Source organism: Chiloscyllium punctatum, chromosome 16 (assembly GCF_047496795.1).
Source record: "Chiloscyllium punctatum isolate Juve2018m chromosome 16, sChiPun1.3, whole genome shotgun sequence".
NCBI classification, from domain to species: Eukaryota; Metazoa; Chordata; class Chondrichthyes; order Orectolobiformes; family Hemiscylliidae; genus Chiloscyllium; species Chiloscyllium punctatum.
The window spans coordinates 27,496,988-27,514,159 of NC_092754.1; the positions used below are offsets into that span (position 1 = coordinate 27,496,988).

The 17,172-nt window shown below is 40.5% G+C and overlaps 1 protein-coding gene and 1 long non-coding RNA gene across 3 annotated transcripts in view; one reads left to right on the forward strand and one right to left on the reverse strand.

Moving 5' to 3' along the window:
* szrd1 (SUZ RNA binding domain containing 1) overlaps window positions 1-17,172 on the forward strand; it is a 26,389-nt gene continuing 9,217 nt past the window's right edge. The window contains exons 1-3 of one of the 2 annotated variants that reach the window (XM_072586584.1): window positions 1-113; window positions 6,383-6,432; window positions 15,603-15,851. In XM_072586584.1, coding sequence (XP_072442685.1) covers window positions 54-113; window positions 6,383-6,432; window positions 15,603-15,851 — 359 coding nt within the window. In that variant the 5' untranslated portion in view covers window positions 1-53. Of the gene's footprint in view, window positions 302-6,382; window positions 6,433-15,602; window positions 15,852-17,172 lie in introns of both variants that reach the window. The other variant, XM_072586583.1, reaches the window with a different exon arrangement.
* Window positions 14,569-17,172, reverse strand: part of LOC140487104 (uncharacterized) — a 13,534-nt gene continuing 10,930 nt past the window's right edge. The window contains exon 2 of the long non-coding RNA XR_011962706.1: window positions 14,569-15,820. This is a non-coding gene — a long non-coding RNA (uncharacterized lncRNA). The remainder of the gene's footprint in view (window positions 15,821-17,172) is intronic.

Here is a 17,172-nt window from a genome sequence, read left to right on the forward strand (position 1 = left end):
TTCACTCACAGATCGATTGCTATAGCCGGGGCTTCCCGCAGTCGCCAGGGCGCATGCGCCTGAGCCGGGCCGCTGAAAGGATCTCGCCGGGGGACAGAAAGCACCGCGCATGCGTGAGTCCGACATTCTCTGGCACCCTGGTGCCGTGTCGGGTGCCTGTGTATTATTGGCCGGTGGCGCCCTGCGCCTGCGTGCAGAGAGCTCTACGCGTGCGCTGTGCGACTGGGGGCGAGTGAGCCGAGAAGCTAAGATGGAAGATGAGGAAATCGCGGATAATTGGGAGGAAGCGGCCGATAGTGGGGTAAGGAGTGGCGGATGAAGCCATGGTGAGGCTGGGGTTTCTTCTAAACAGGCCTCATGGTTTGTTGATGCGGTGAGGCTGTTTTCTCAAGGTCCGGGAGTTAAGCAGAAGAGCAACGTGCAACAGTTAAAGGGTCCCTGTGAGTGTCGGGCCACAAGTGTGGGGTTCGGTAGCAAGGGGAGTGGCATGAGAGAGAAAGAGAGCGAGGGAGCAATCGAGTGGGTCAAAACCCAGGTCTTTAATAACTTGTAACCACAACACACTCTACTGGGGAATCAGTGTCGACACCAGGAGGGAGACTGAATATTGTAACATGACCAGAAAAGGCATTGGGAGCGAGTGATGCAGATTCCAAAGCGATAGAGGTAATCTAACCACTGCAACGGGTGCCAAAGTCAGTGCCAACTCCCAGAAATGGACAAGCTGACCTTCCACTTCTGCATCTTGAGAAATTGAGGCGAGAATGATTTTTGTTTCGTGACAATAATTAGCAAAAGAAGTGCCCCTCAGAATAAATTAGTGTCGGGCTTAGTTGTGCGATGGTGTTGAGGTTTGGGATTTAAAATCAGATTACATTGGGAGAACTTGTGGAGTTCACGGGTTTGAAGATAGTACTTTCGGTACCAGGATTGCGAACCAAATATCTTTCGGTTTAATTTACCTCTTTCCGTCGACATTTAACGACCGAAGTTTCTAGGGTGTATTTTCAAGGAAGCAGGGATTGTATTTCTGCAATGGGAATAAAGTACAAAAAAAAAGACTTGCTACCACCACCACCATGTAAGCAACCCACTCTTCAAATTTACAAGTCTAATTATTTTTGACACGGCAGCTTCAAAATCCTGTTCAACCTTCGCAATGTGTAGGAAGAACTAGCCCTCTCACTTTAAACACATTATGCAATAAAGCTGTATTGTATTTGTGGTGGTCTAAAATTAAGTCTTTATGGTATTGCATACAGATATACATATTTTGATGCAGAGTATGCCAAGTGTCAATAGTCATGTTACATGAAGTTTTATGACAGACTTTCCAGTGTTGACTGCACTAATTGAAGGGACAAATGGCAATCACTTAATTATTAATCAAAGTTGATATATTTCATAACTTGTTCAAAAGGTATATCTCAAAAATAAATGCTCCTTTTGTTTTCCATTAAAAAAAGCTGTTTCCTTGCTGGCAGAAAGGCCAAGAAACTGAGAAATCCACCTGCCACTTCCTAGACTGAATTCTGACTGCACTGATCCATAGGCAAATAAATAAATCAGTTTTTTTTTAAAATTATAATTAAAGTCATTATGCAATCAATTTAAAACTATTTTAGGACCTACCATTTGTGATTGTCTTGATTCTTTGCACATTATAAACTTGTTCTGGTGGTTCTATCTGATGTTGCATCACAAAAAGGTCAAATTCTTTTTTGGTATGTCTTCCTGGAGACCCTCCCCACATCCACCTGAGTGGTCAGGTCCAAAGAATATTAGGGAAGGCATATTTAATACTATAATTGGTCAATGCTACTTCTCAAGTAATTTGCGCAGATTAAGGATGAAGGCTCATAGTTCACAGTACCCTTGAGGCTGTGAGTAATATAAAGGTAAATACACAAGGTTGAGTCCTTAGAATAACATGCTTGTGTTAAATATGCCACCTTGTGTTAAAAGGTGCAATATCCCCAGTTTATTCGTGAATAGCTTCAGAGAGCAATACAATTTGTACAAAAATCAGCTTAATGTGAAAGATGATTTTTCATTCTCTTAAAGAAACTTGCGGTGTTCCAGTTATGGAGCTTGGTCATAGTAATATTTGTTCTCTTTCACTACCGCTTTGTCAAGCTGTCAGCATTTAAAATCAATAGAGATGTCTGCTTGCTTAAGTGCACCCTTGAGATTACTCCATAAGGATTTTAAAGTTGACAGCATCACTGAGATTAGACCTGTAATGGCCACCAAAATATGTGAGCTACCTTTTAAAGTTATCCCTGTAGTTGAGAATCAAAGTTGTCTTTGGAGCAATGGTTTTGACTGTGTCTGATAGTTGCTGTTACTCAATGCATTAGGAAATAGAACTGGATAACTTATTGTTGCCAAATAGAATCTTGCCAACTTCTGGTGTGGTTTGTGGCATGTGGATTAATAAGGCAATGCCAGAGCAATATAATTAACTTCAACATTGTTTATTATCCACTAGAATGATATGTTCATTTTAATAGATAGTTGAGATTCCATTGTAGGCATTATAAACTCAGATGAGAATGTGGCAACATGGTTTCCAATGAGGTGATACTATCTACAAGATATCCATTGTAATCCTATTTCTGGTATAGAACACTTGGAACACTAGTACTCTGAAAGGTTGAATGGTTTGAATTTTCAGTTAGATTGGTGAAACCCAGTGTAGTGTTTGGCAAAGATGATAGCCGGTGTGGGAAATAAGAGCAACAATATTCTGTCCTTGAGCTGTATAGAATTGAAGGACTTGCAACAACTTGATACCGCATCATACAGCTATTCTGAGGTGCTTTGTGTACAGTTACTTTTGAATTCAATGACTGTTATGTTGTGATATGTAGCAGTCTATATTCTGCAGCAGAATTTGCAAACAGCAACAGACGAATAAACAGTTGATCTGCTTTTAGTCAGGATGGTTAAATGAGAAGTGGCAGATGGAGTTTAATTCCGATAAATGCAAGGTGCTGCATTTTGGGAAAGCAAATCTTAGCAGGACTTATACACTTAAATGGTAAGGTCCTAGGAAGTGTTGCTGAACAAAGAGACCTTGGAGTGCAGGTTCATAGCTCCTTGAAAGTGGAGTTGCAGGTAGATAGGATAGTGAAGAAGGCATTTGGTATGCTTTCCTTTATTGGTCAGAGTATGGAGTACTGGAGTTGGGAGGTCATGTTGCAGCTGTACAGGACATTGGTTAGACCACTGTTGGAATATTGCATGCATTACTGGTCTCCTTCCTATCAGAAAGATGTTGTAAAACTTGAAAGGGTTCAGAAAAGATTTACAAAGATGTTGCCAGGGTTGGAGGATTTGAGCTATGGGGAGGGGCTGAACAGGCTGGGGCTGTTTTCCTTGGAGCATTGGAGGCTGAGGGGTGACCTTACAGAGGTTAACAAAATCATTAGGGGCATGGATAGGATAAATACCCTGGGATGGGGGAGGTCCAGAACTAGAGGGCATAGGTTTAGGATGAGAGGGGAAAGATATAAAAGAGACCTAAGGGGCAACTTTTTCATGCAGAGGATGGTACGTGTATGGAATGAGCTGCCAGAGGAAGTGGTGGAGGTTAGTACAATTGCAACATTTAAGAGGCATTTGGATGGGTATATGAAAAGGAAGGGTTTGGGGGGATATGGGTTGGGTGCTGGCATGTGGCACTAGATTGAGTTGGGATATCTGGTCGGCTTGGATGGGTTGGACTGAAGAGTCTGTTTCCGTGCTGTACATCTCTATGACACTATGAATGCTGTGGGTCAGGCACGAAGCAAACTCCCTGACCTTTTTAACTAGTACAAATAGTTTACTTTTCTCTGACCGACAGCATTTCCAGCAGTGCAGCTACTCCTTCGCTGCTATGTCAGATATTACATGTGCTCATTCTGGAGTAGGATTTGAACCTGCAAACATTTAAATTTGAGACGACTGTACCAGTTGATTCAAGCTGACGTTAAAGAACCACTGTAAGAAAGAGTTTAATGTGAAATGTGTCTAAATTCTTTGAAAGCTGTGTTATCAAAGATTGCGGAATGCAATTATGTAGAAACTGGGCATTTAGTCATGGTTTGCTCTGCAACAAAACCAGTAAACATGAATTCTCAGGTCTTGGCGCATCTCTGGTGAGGGAAGCATGACTAAAGTTTTGGATCGATAATCTTTCATCATAACTGGTGAACTGTCTGTTCTAATGAAAGGTCATTGGCTTAGAACATTTACTCTTTCTCTGTACAAATGCTGCCAGACTGAGTAGTAAGTAATGTTGCCATATTTCTACCAGGCCATAGGGCTGTTATCTCATCAAAGATGACTGGTTGGGGAGATTGAGATGCAGACCCCTTGTCGGTGTGGGTATCATTCTGTTGTCATATTTTTCTTTACCTCACCAAACCCAAAATAATAGTAATAGTCTAGAATAAGATTTAAAATAAGCAGGATTTTCCCCTTAACTGCTTCCCCAACCCATTTCCTGAAACAAAGGGACATTGAGGAAATCTAGGTACAGTAATTTAAGCACTACTGCAGGATAAGTGATGCTTGGGAGTACGAAGGGCATGTCATCTGCAAGGAAAGGAATGTGGAGTAGATTTATCAGAAAAAATGAATATGGTGTGTGATGAGTGGGAGAGTGATAGTCCTGATGCAACTGGGTTAGTGGAAAGTAGCAAAAGCATGTTCAACCACAACGTAGTGAAACCATTCATTAAAGTTCTTTTGTAGGGTGTAGGCGTAACTAGAATTTTTGCCTTTTACTGTTGAGTTGCTGTTTTGAGAGTCTTTCCTGACCATGTCAGAGACCAGGTCAGGAGTTACTCACATAACTGTGGGTCTGCAGACCAATATAAGCCAGGTTGGGCAAAGACAACAGATTTCCTTCCCTAAAAGACATTAGTAAGCCAATTGGATTGTTATGACAATCTGGTCATCGTTATTGATGCTAGCTTTTGGAGAGAATCTAATTATATCACTAAATCTTTTTAGCCTCTGGATTAAAGTTCAGTAACAAAAGTACTACACAACTGTAAAGCTTGTATTATCAGTTAAGTATCAGCACGTAGAAAAAGAGATCTGAGGAACTATATATTATGGAACTGCACCTAAGTAAGGGGAAGATATTTAATAAAGGTTACAAAGACATTTACTGTATGGAAAATATCAATAATTTTCATGCCTGGACATTACCAGAGTTTGGAGTCCCCTCAACAACAGGTTAATTTAGAATGACTGAAGAATTGAACTTGAAACATTAATTGTGCATGTCATCCACAGATGCTGTTACCGAGTTTGTCCGGTACTGATTTTGGTTGGACTGCTGTCTTTTTGAGCTAAAACACCGTATTCAATTTTTTAAAATAGTTTTATTCCTGTGCAAATACTCTCCACTTCTGTACAGTTTATATATTAAACACAAATGCTAGCAGTGTATGACATTTAGATTTGAAATGGAAGGCGACTGATGATTTGCAGTCTCCTTTTAATATAGAGGAATTCTTTGTTAAAATATATTTATTATCAATTTTTTTTAATATAGAGGAATTCTTTAATTGGCCTTGGTGTCTCTGGGGTCAGGAGATGGTACTGCCAGTGCAGTTATTGAATAAGGAAAGTACTAGGCTTGCCCTTGACAAACCTAGTTGAATAACTGATGTGTGCAAAGTAACTATTTAATGGTGTAGAGATGTACTGTTGATAAATCATTTACAAAAGAAGTCACTAATTTATCTGATATTCTAACCTAATTAGCTTTTTAGTATAATTGTAGGGTCTGGGTAGAATTGCTAGAACAGTGCGAATCCCTGGAGTCCTGCTCCACCTCCTTTTGCAATTTGACGGCACCTTCATTATCAGTTTGCAATCCAAGTTTAGAATTAGTACAGAGTTGCTTTGTGAAGTGTGAGTGCACTGAAAGACAACCTTTCTTCTTTCTGGGAGAGAGACACTTCACTATATCTGCAGCACTTTACCAATCATATTGATATAACGAATGTTGCATCATGCTTGCTATCCCAAGTGCCTTTCGTTTTCTATTTTTAAAATGACCATAAATCAAAATGCAAGCTGCATTCTGTCATGTGCCATGCTTCAAAATCATAGGCAGGTTTCAGTTTCAATTAAGGCAAGATTTTCAGTGTTCTAAACTAGCATTTGCCTAATCTGTTTAGGATTTTTTTTGGTGAAATATAGTTTTTTTTGGCTTTCATATTTATTAGCCTACTTAACATATTTGCAAGCCAGCTAATCTACTTTGGTTGATCATTACCTGACTTTGTTTCCATTTCTGTGGCATGGTTTTCAGCTGAATATTGTTTTACAGGGTAGTTGTGTCGATACTTAGAAATATGTTTTCCTTTACTTCTAGGAAATAGATCGGCGACTGGAGGCAAAACTAAAGATTCAACAGAAGGAAAAGTAAGTTACATTCCTAAGTTAGTCACTAACTTTTTTTTTATTGGAACCCTCAAAGAATCGATGCTAAGCACCCTACTATGTAAAATTGTGGAAAGTCCCTAGTCAGCACTGCCATAATCAATTCAGGAGTGCGAAATCACCACTTCTCTCATCCTCTCATCCCAAATCTTCTACATGGTAGCCAACTCTAAATTGAATTTGGTTTTGCCAAGATCATCTCCTTTAGGTATTTATCGTCTTTGAGTAAAGATGTTCTTTGTAATTTGTTTTGATTTTGTTTTTCATTTAATGTCCTTAGGTTGTGCTTTCTTCTGTAACTGGTTTCTTACTGCGTGTTAACTAACTAGGTGAAAAGTCAGCCAGGGTTCAGGTACCTGAATCATATCAATGACCTTGACTGGAAAAATTGCATATCTACTGTGCAAAGAGAACAAAATCAGACATGATTGTTGGACTTCATGACCAGATATTTTGCTGCAGATTAGTGTCCACACTTGCATTAAAGTCTGATACTGTTAATGGAACTTTCACCAGAATAAGGTAAGAGGAGAGAGACAGAAAACATTTGGGAAAGAAACATACTTTGGAAAATCGTAATTGACTTTCTAAAACTACTGTCCAGATGGACTTTTCCGATTCTGATATTTACCTATGAATAATGGAAATGGAGCATTAAACTGAGTATTATTAAGAGGGTCACAGACTACGGTTCCCACTAACCCCACAATATAAATGTAGAGATTACATTACCCTGGAGTTGCAATGTAAGCAAGAGCTTCAGATGGTACTGTGCAGCCTTTGGCCAACAGAGGAAAAGTGTGTTCGAGAACAACAACAGATCCGACGTCAGGATCCTGGTTTACAGAACTGTGGTGATTCCTGCCCTCCTTTTTGGCTCTGAGACAGAGTGTCTACAGCAGACACCTCAAGGTACTAGAGCAGTACCACTAATGCTGCCTGCATGAGATCGTGCAAATCTGCTGGGAAGAAAGACACACCTCAGCATTGAGGAACTGAGAACCTATGATAGGCTGGGCATGTTGTCCACATGACCAATTCGAGACTCCCCAAGCAAGTGCTCTACTCTCAGCTCTGAAATGGCAGATGAGCCCTCGTTGGGTAGAGGAAGAGCTTCATGATACTCTCAAGACCTCACTGGCAAAGTGCCGCATTCCCACCGACAGTGGGAATCACTGGTCCAAGACTGACCAAAGTGGAGGAGCAGCATTCAGGAAGGTGTTGAGCACCTTGAGACTTGCCATCAGGGACAAATGGAATCCATGCACAAAGAGTGAAAGGAGCATGCTGCCACACCAATGTCCCACTCACCCCTTCTCTGACCACCACCTGCTGCAAGTGTAACAGCCCATGGCTGCTGTATCGATCTGAACAGAGTTCCCTTAAGGATGGAAGAGTGTCATCCTTGTGCAAGAGACCTCAATAATAATGATGCTGGGAAATAGGTTTACATTAGTTGGGTGATTGTTTTTTGATTGGTAAAGACTTGATGGACTGAATGGCTTTTTTGCATTCTTTAGACCTCTGACTGCAAGATAAACTAAACAAACCCAAGAAAGGATGAAACCTTGGGTACAAACATGCTTAATATGGGGCTTATTATTTTGCAAAGAGGCATAGAACAAATCAAAGGTGTTATAGGCCGTTGGTGTTTAAAAAAATGTTTAAAATCTTTACTCAAATGTAATCTGAAAAAAATTGTGAAATGAAAAAGTAACAGCACAAATTTTCATAAAGGAATGCTATGCTTGACCAACCAAATTACTTTTTTAAGAGTTAACAAAAAGTGAAGTAAAAATATAAACTTTTTCAAAAGACTTTTCTTAAGGTATGTCTCTAAGAATATCCCTCTTGCTAAGAATGGTGCATTTGATACTAAGAATAGTAACAATCAACCAAAAAGAGGATTTAAAAACTTAACAGCATAATTAGTAGCTGCAGGAAATAGCCATTCTGTACCTTGTTTGCCCTGCTTTTCCATGCAATCATGCCCTTGTATCAAAGGCCTATTTGTGCTTGAAGGAGGAGGACATGACAGAGGAGCTAGATGAGTATTTTGCGCATCTGTCTTTGCCAAAGTCATTATGAAACAAAGGATAGCCCTTGACCAGAAGGGCTGAAAGTTGAAAGATACATGCTGACTGTACCTGAAGTTAATAAGTCACTAGAACTGGATGAGATGAACCGATGAAATGTATGGAAGGAAGGATGGAAATTGTGGGCTTACTAGCTGTGGTTTTTCCAGTCCCTCAAAGAATTCGTATCAAGAGAACTAAAGAATTGCAAACATTGCATCTTTGTTCAAAAACCAGTGCAAAAATAAGTCCAGAAACTAGAAGTCAGTCTTACCTCAGTATTGGGAAATATTTAGAAATAATAGTTCAGAACAAAATTAATAGTTACTTGCACAGTTATGGATTCATTAAGGAAAGCCAGACATTTTAAAGGTAAAATCTGTTTAACTTGCTTGAGGTTTTTGAGAAAAGAGGTTTGGTGAGTCATGTGGTGTACTTGGACTTCAAAAGATATATGATAAAGTACTTATCTAGTTAACAAAGTTGAAGTCTGGAATAAAAGGGGCAACGAGAGCATAGATTCAAAAGTTGGCTAAATGGAGAAAATAGTGATGAATGCTTTGGTTTTAAATAGAAGATGGTATATCTATTACTGCGACTGCATTTTCTGATCTCTTGATAACTTAGACTTGGGTGTGCAAGGCACAATTTCAAATTTTGCAAATGGTACAAAACTTGGGAGTACTGTCACTGAGGAGAATGTGTTAAGATTCAGGAAAACACTTAGATTCATGAAATAGGCAGAGAGCAGGTTAAATTTAATGCATAGAAGACGGAAATGGCACATTTTGAGTGGAAGTACTAGGAATGGTAACTTAGTAGAAAGGAAGTTCTAAAGGAAGTGCAGGAGCACAGAGATTTGGAATAACTTTGTACAAATTCATTGAGTGCAGGCAGGTTGAGAAAATTAATGAGATAAAGCATCCTTTTCTTTATCAACAGGCATAAAAGCTCCAAAGCAAGGAAAGCTATAACGAGAGTTCATAAGTTGCACATTTGGCTTCAACAGATCTGTTCATTAATTCTGGGCACTGGGCTTCAGGAAAGATATGTAGCTATTAATTACAGATGATGCAGAATAGTTTCTAGGATGAGGACTTAATTTGGGGAGGAAAAAGTGTTCTTCTAAACTTCCTCTGAAGGAGGAAGAGACTTAATGGTGTTCAAAATCATGAGTCCGATAGTAGATAGGAGTAAGTGTCCTGACAAAGGGTTGAAGTCTAACGACCTTGACCTAAGATGAATTACAAAAGAGCTAAGGCAAATTGTGGGAACATGTTTTAAATGATTAGCCTCTCAAATAGTGCATTATTCTATGGAGGAAAATTTGATCAAGACTTTCAAAATAAGTTAATCATTTTAGAAAAAAAATTAAAAGGCCAAAAGGGAAAAAGCAGGTGAATGGGACTAGTTTAGTTACTCTTAGTATGCATAGATACAGCAGACTCAGTGGTCTCCTTTTATCTTGTGAACATTCAATGACATTTCCTCTAAATTAGCTTGTGGATCGTTGATTTGAAAAATGTTGGAATCTCTACGGTTGGTTTCAGTGAATTGCACTTGGGAATGGGATGAGGTAAAGTGAGTCAGTTATTGCCTTTGATTTTTATCTCCTGGGTTCCTGTTGGAATGTGTAGACTAGCATTGATATTGTAATGGGATTGTGCTTCGGTGAAAGGATTTTTAAAGTGGCTGTAGATTTTGATATTTGCAGATGAAAATAACTGCCTAAGTTTAGTTTGCTGAACCCCAGCACTTGTCATCGCCTTCTCAGGAAGGAAGGGATGGAAACCACATGGACTATTTTTCCTTTGGTCTGACTAATTCATAGAAGAAGTTAGTACAAACAGGCACCTTTATATTCTCCAGTTAGCAAGTTAGACATGTTTAAAGTGTCTTCATATGTGCTGGGACTATTTTTAATTTGAAATATGACTTTTTGGTTCTGGTAGGTTATCTGCCTTATGGTGAATTCGCCTTCGGTGGGAATTGTCTACGAATTGTGATAGATTAATGAAACTCATCACAAAAGTTCTCATTTACCTTATCCATTTCCCTAGCAAGTAAATGTAATCTTAGCTCAGTTTATAGCAATCATTTGACTAGGGTTTGAGAACATAATCTGCTAATTCACTATTGAGTATTAATGAAATGCTGTGGAGGCAACAATGATGCCTTCCATTATCTGTACCATCTTTTGCAAATATCACAACTAAAAACAAATTAAATCTCAAACAGCAATAGATTAAGTATTAGAGTCATAGAGATGTACAACATGGAAATAGGCCCTTTGGTCCAACTTGTCCATGCCAACCAGATATCCCAACCTGCCAGCACCCAGCCCATATCCCTCCAAATCCTTTCTATTCATGTACCCATCCAATACCTTTTTAAATCTTGCAACTGTAGCAGCCTCCACCACATCCTCTGGCAGCTCATTCCATACACGTATCACCCACTGCATGAAAATGTTGCCCCTTAGGTCTCTCTCATATCTTTCCCCTCTCACCCTAAACCTATGCCCTCTAGTTCTGAATTCCCTGACCCCAGGGAAAAGACTTTGTCTATTTATCCTATCCATGCTCCTCATGATTTTGTAAACCTCTATAAGGTCATCCCTCAGCCTCCTACACTCTAGGGAAAACTGCCCAGCCTACTCAACCTATAGCTCAAATCCTCCAACTCTGGCAACATCCTTATCAATCTTTTCTGAACCCTTTCAAGTTTCACAACATCTTTCCGATAGGAAGGAGTCCAGAATTGCACGCATTATTCCAACAGTGGCCTGACCGATCTCCTGTACAGCCACAACATGACCTCCCAACTCCTGTACTCAATACTCTGACCAATAAAGGAAAGCATACCAAACGCCGCCTTCACTATCCTATCTACCTGTGACTCCACTTTCAAGGAGCTATGAACCTGCAATCCAAGGTCTCTTTGTTTAGCAACATTCCCTAGGACCTTACCACCAAGTGTATAAGTCCTGCAAAGATTTGCTTTCCCAAAATGCAGCACCTCACATTTATCTGAATTAAACTCCATCTGCCACTTCTCAGCCCATTGGCCCATCTGATCAAGATCCTATTGTAATCTGAGGTAACCTTCTTTGCTGTCCACTTTTGGTGTTATCTGCAAATTTACTAACTGTACCTCTTATGCTCACATCCAAATCATTTAAATAAATGATGAAAAGTATGGACCCAGCACAGATTCTTGTGGCACTCCACTGGTCACAGGCCTCCAGTTTGAAAAACAACCCTCCACCACCACCCTCTGTCTTCTAGCTTTGAGCCAGTTCTGTATCCAAATGGCAAGTCCTCCCTGTATTCCATGAGATCCAACATTGCTAACCAGTTCTAGTGGGAATTTGGCTCGCTCTCTTACCCAATATTTACAACTCTTTAAAAGTAATTCTTTGTGAAATAATTTGATAAGTCCTAAGTGATGAGACACTCAGTAAATATACTTTTTTTTTGTGAAGTGTGTGCTATTGCACTAAGTAACACACTATATGTCTTAACAAGGCCCAGTGTGGACTTAGTGTTTAGTAGTGTGTATGTATAATTAGCTCAGAAGAATCACATTTTAAAAATAACCTGGCACTCTGGGAAGGTAACCACACATGCATCCTTAGCTGTTGTAGAAATTTTCTAATTAACCTGTTCAGAAATATTACACATCTCTGAAACAAGGTGGGACTCTTTTGTAAATGGAGTGAGGCTCTCCCTAGCAGGATTTGAAAGACATGGCAAAATATGTCAGCCATTGTGTTGACAATAGTTGAAAAATGGTAGCAGGGATAGAACCTTGAATCCCAAAATCAACATGAAAACTGGGGAATTTTTACATTAAAAAAAATTAACATCTCAAAAAATTTGGGGATTTCTAATCTTGCTTATTATCTAATAGGCCACACAACAAGAGCTTTTCAAGCTCCTCTCTGAAGAAAAGCTTGTTTATCTTGATGGACTCCTATTTCCCTTCCAAATAAAAGGCCATTATTTCTGTTGCTACATTCAACAATTTTCAGAAAATGTGCAGCAATCTGACAGGTGGACATAAATTTAAGGATCCTAGAATGAAAAATTGTTTAAGAATGAAACAGGAGAAAGAACTTTTTGTGGGATGTTCGGAGTGGGATGAAGGTTTGGGCAGGGACTGGTGAGAGGGAGGTATCTGCTTGTTTTATTGTTAGATTCTCATTTGACCATATCCCTGAAGAATCTCCCAATAATCAAAAACAAAAATTAACAGTAAGTGTTTCCAGTGGCTTTAGAGGTGATGGTTGAGTTGAAAAAACGAAAGATGGATAAGATGTAGAGATTCTGGATTAGTGGTGCTGGAAGAGCACAGCAGTTCAGGCAGCATCCTTCAAATCATCCCACTTCCTCCAGACCTATGGGCCCCAGCTATGCCTGTCTCTTTGTTGGCTACGTAGAACAGTCGATCTTCCGTAATTACACTGGCACCACTCCCCACCTCTTCCTCCGCTACATTGATGACTGCATTGGCGCCACCTTGTGCTCTCGTGAGGAGGTTGAGCAATTCATCAACTTCACCAACACATTCCACCTGGACCATCTCTGACATCTCTCTCCCCTTCCTGGACCTCTCCATCTCCATTAATGACGACCGACTTGATACCGACATTTTTTACAAACCCACCGACTCCCACAGCTACCTGGATTACACCTCTTCCCACCCTACCTCCTGCAAAAATGCCATCCCATATTCTCAATTCCTCCGCCTCCGCCGTATCTGCTCCCAGGAGGACCATTTCCACCACAGAACCCACCAGATGGCCTCCTCCTTTAAAGATCGCAATTTCCTTTCCCACTTGGTTAAAGATGCCCTTCAACGCATCTCGTCCACATCCCACACCTCCGCCCTCAGACCCCACCCCTCCAACCGTAACAAGACCGGAATGTCCCTGGTGCTCACCTTCCACCCCACCAACTTTCGCATAAACCAAATCATCCGCCAACATTTCCGCCACCTCCAAACAGACCCCACCACCAGGGATATATTTCCCTCCCCAACCCTTTCCGCCTTCCGCAAAGACCGTTCCCTCCGTAACTACCTGGTCAGGTCCACACCCCCCTTCAACCCACCCTCCCATCCTGGCACCTTCCCCTGCCACCGCAGGAATTGCAAAACCTGTGCCCACACCACCTCCCTCCCCTCCATCCAAGGCCCTAAAGGAGCCTTCCACATCCATCAAAGTTTTACCTGCACATCCACCAATATCATTTATTGTATCCGTTGCTCCCGATGCGGTCTCCTGTACATTGGGGAGACTGGATACCTCCTGGCAGAGCGCTTTAGGGAACATCTCTGGGACACCCGCACCAATCAACCACACCGCCCTGTGGCCCAACATTTCAACTCCCCCTCCCACTCTGCTGAGGACATGGAGGTCCTGGGCCTCCTTCACCACCACTCCCTCACCACCAGATGCCTGGAGGAAGAACGTCTCATCTTCCGTCTCGGAACACTTCAACCCCAGGGCAACAATGTGGACTTCAACAGTTTCCTCATTTCCCCTTCCCCCACCTCACCCTACCTCACCCTAGTTCCAAACTTCCAGCTCAGCACTGTCCCATGACTTGTGCTACCTGCCTATCTTCTTTTCTACCTATCCACTCCACTCTCCCTCCCCCACTCACCTATTATACTCTATGCTACTTTCCTCCCCTCCCCACCCCACCCTCCTCTCACTTATCTCTCCACCCTTCAGGCTCTCTGCCTGTATTCCTGATGAAGGGATTTTGGCCGAAACGTCGATTTTACTGCTCCTCGGATGCTGTCTGAACTGCTGTGCTCTTCCAGCACCACTAATCCAGAATCTGGTTTCCAGCATATCCAGTCATTGTTTATACCAAGATGTAGAGATTATCTATCCGAGTAGTTAGATTGCTTAGTACTGAACATATTTGGGTAGATGCCTGAAGTTTGTCAAGTTTTGTTTATCTGGGCCAGAAGTGTACCACTGAAAGTGAGAGTCACTGATGACATCCAAATAATGAGCATAACCAACATATCATATGATATTCCTGATGGAGGCAGTTTATTTTCCATTTATATTTGTGCATCAATTCAAAATAGATTAATCAGATTGTCTTTTTCCCTTTTGAGTGTACCAAGTAATACAATAAAAAAATTAAAAGGCTGTTGGGATTCTGTGAACTGAAGAGCAATTAAATTTTGATTTCAACCCTTAACTATAGAATGGTGTTTGTGCATTTAATCAAAAGCATTGTTTTCCTTCAGCAACATGTAAATCTCTACTTTGGAATCTGACACTCCTGTCCTCTATATAAGTGTACAATCCAATTTACCAGGAACATAGCTGTGGGAGCTCCTACATTGCAAAATTAAAACCTATTTCTTTCCCAGTAGTAAACTATTTCAACAAAGTTTAATCGGTTGTAACAAGTGGTTTGATTGCTTATGATTCACTTCCCCTATCTTTCCTGCCTGACCGTTAATGACTGCTACCAATAATTGAGAATCACTTCAGATCATATGGTTTTGGGCGGGGAGTATATTTACTAAGCACAAGCTATTGCAGCTTATGTGGGATAGGCTGGGAGGAGCGAAGTATCTTTTTCTGTATGTCATTTCTTTGTAATTATGAAGATTAAGAAATGCTAATAATCTGAGGTTGGAGGATAGTAAATATGGCATCAAAACTGTTTAGATTTTGGGGTGTCTGAACAGAGAAATTACAATGGCAAATTCAATACAAAACAGGAACCTTCTGAATCTGAGCCATTGAATAGGCCTCGCTTTTCTGATATGGCTGTTTACAACAAAAATTACTTTTGTGTTCAGAGGAAAACATGAAGGGTGAAAGCACACCATTTGTGGGTAATTGCCAATGCACTATGTCACAACTCCATTTGGCATGAATGCTGCCATTATTCCTCAGCACAGCATTCCTGCAAGACTTCCATTTCTGTTCTTGTCTCCCAGTTTTACACTGTCTCTTTTTCTTATGTTTGACAAGTTTTTTTTCGTGGGGGGAGTGTAGTGCTATTCTGGAACATCAAAGTTTTTTAAATTTTCAAACAGAAAATCGAAGCTGACGCCTAAGGTTCCCATCGTCATACAGGATGACCTCCATCCAACGCCCTGTGCTCCGCAAATCCGCATTTTGAAGAGACCGACGAGTAATGGGGTAGTCAGCATGCCCAACTCCACCACAAGACCACCTCCACAAGTCAAATCGCTGGCCCAGCGAGAAGCTGAATACGCAGAAGCTCGGAAACGGATCTTGGGGAGTGCAAGTCCTGAAGAAGAAGATAAAACTAATACAGACAGGTAAATGACAGGACAAGGGATGCATCCTCTTAAGTTCTGTTTTAATCCATTTACAGTAAATTACTCAAATTGAGACTAGCAGCCATTTAGTCATTTGTTGGATGAGTTTATGAATGTGGTACCACACTATTGTCATAACTGCGTTTATAGTTGGTGATAATTGTACACTGTCCCATTTATGCCTTTTTTCTTTAATTGCTCTTACTATCTCATTTTTGCTTTGCATGATGATGATCATCATCATCCCTTTGGATATTTAATTTTGCCTGTCTTATACCCCATCATGGATACTCTCTTCTGTTCTCCCTATTCTATTATCCCCTTTCTATTTCTAATAGCTTTTAAGCAAATACAGTTCTTTTTCCAGTCGGACAGTTCTGTCTCCACAGTTTCTGCTTATAATCTGCTGACTTTCTAATATTTGATTATCTTTATTTCAGATTTTTAGTGCCTATAGTAAGTAGCTCATTGACTGGTCTCCGACTTCTACATTCAATTTATCATCTTTGCATTTACCTTCATTTGGGCCTATCATGTGCTTTCTGCCAACAGCTGACTTTTGAGATTGAAAAATTTAGTTTACTGGTAAATCACAAATCGATTTGGGGAGAGCCTTTCCAGTTATGGTCAGTGGTAACAAAAACGATATGACAAAACCCCGTATATCATTGGTTAGTTATGTGGTGCTGTCTGCAGAAATGAGTTAGTAAGGTTCACGCAGGTCTCCTTTAAGATGACAGCTGCTATGTGTTGTTATTTTGTTCCTTGTTCACAATGGATTAAACCAACACCATCAACGGGAAGAGGATAAGTAAAATTTGTTGTTCCCACTTCTATTTTGTAGCTATTGGGTCCTGGCATAAAGTGCCAGAGAGAGATGATGCATTGCAGTGGCAAGCAGCTGGAAGTTTGAGGTCATTATAATGGACAGAACTTGGGTGTTCTGCAAAGCAGTCACCCAGTCTGATTTGTTTCCCAATTTGGCAGACTTAAATAGCAATCTATGTTTTCAGCTCTGTTTGCCAATTAATTGCCTTTATATAGGTAGCATGATAACTCTTTTGTTTATAAGTTGCATTAAATATTTTCCTTCTCTTTTCTGAAGATGAGACTTCCTTGCTGGGGTTAAGACTCTTAGTACTGAGGGCCCTCTGTTTTTTTTTGAGAGCTGTGATCATTGAAGTAAATTATTTAGCCTAGATTCTTGTTTGATTTGGCTCCCTTATCCATAAGTGATTTGAGAATTAAATCTGTCATAGGCAATCGCTACTCCATGTTTTGATCCTAATGTTTAATGGATGAGAAGTGGGACACCAGTTCT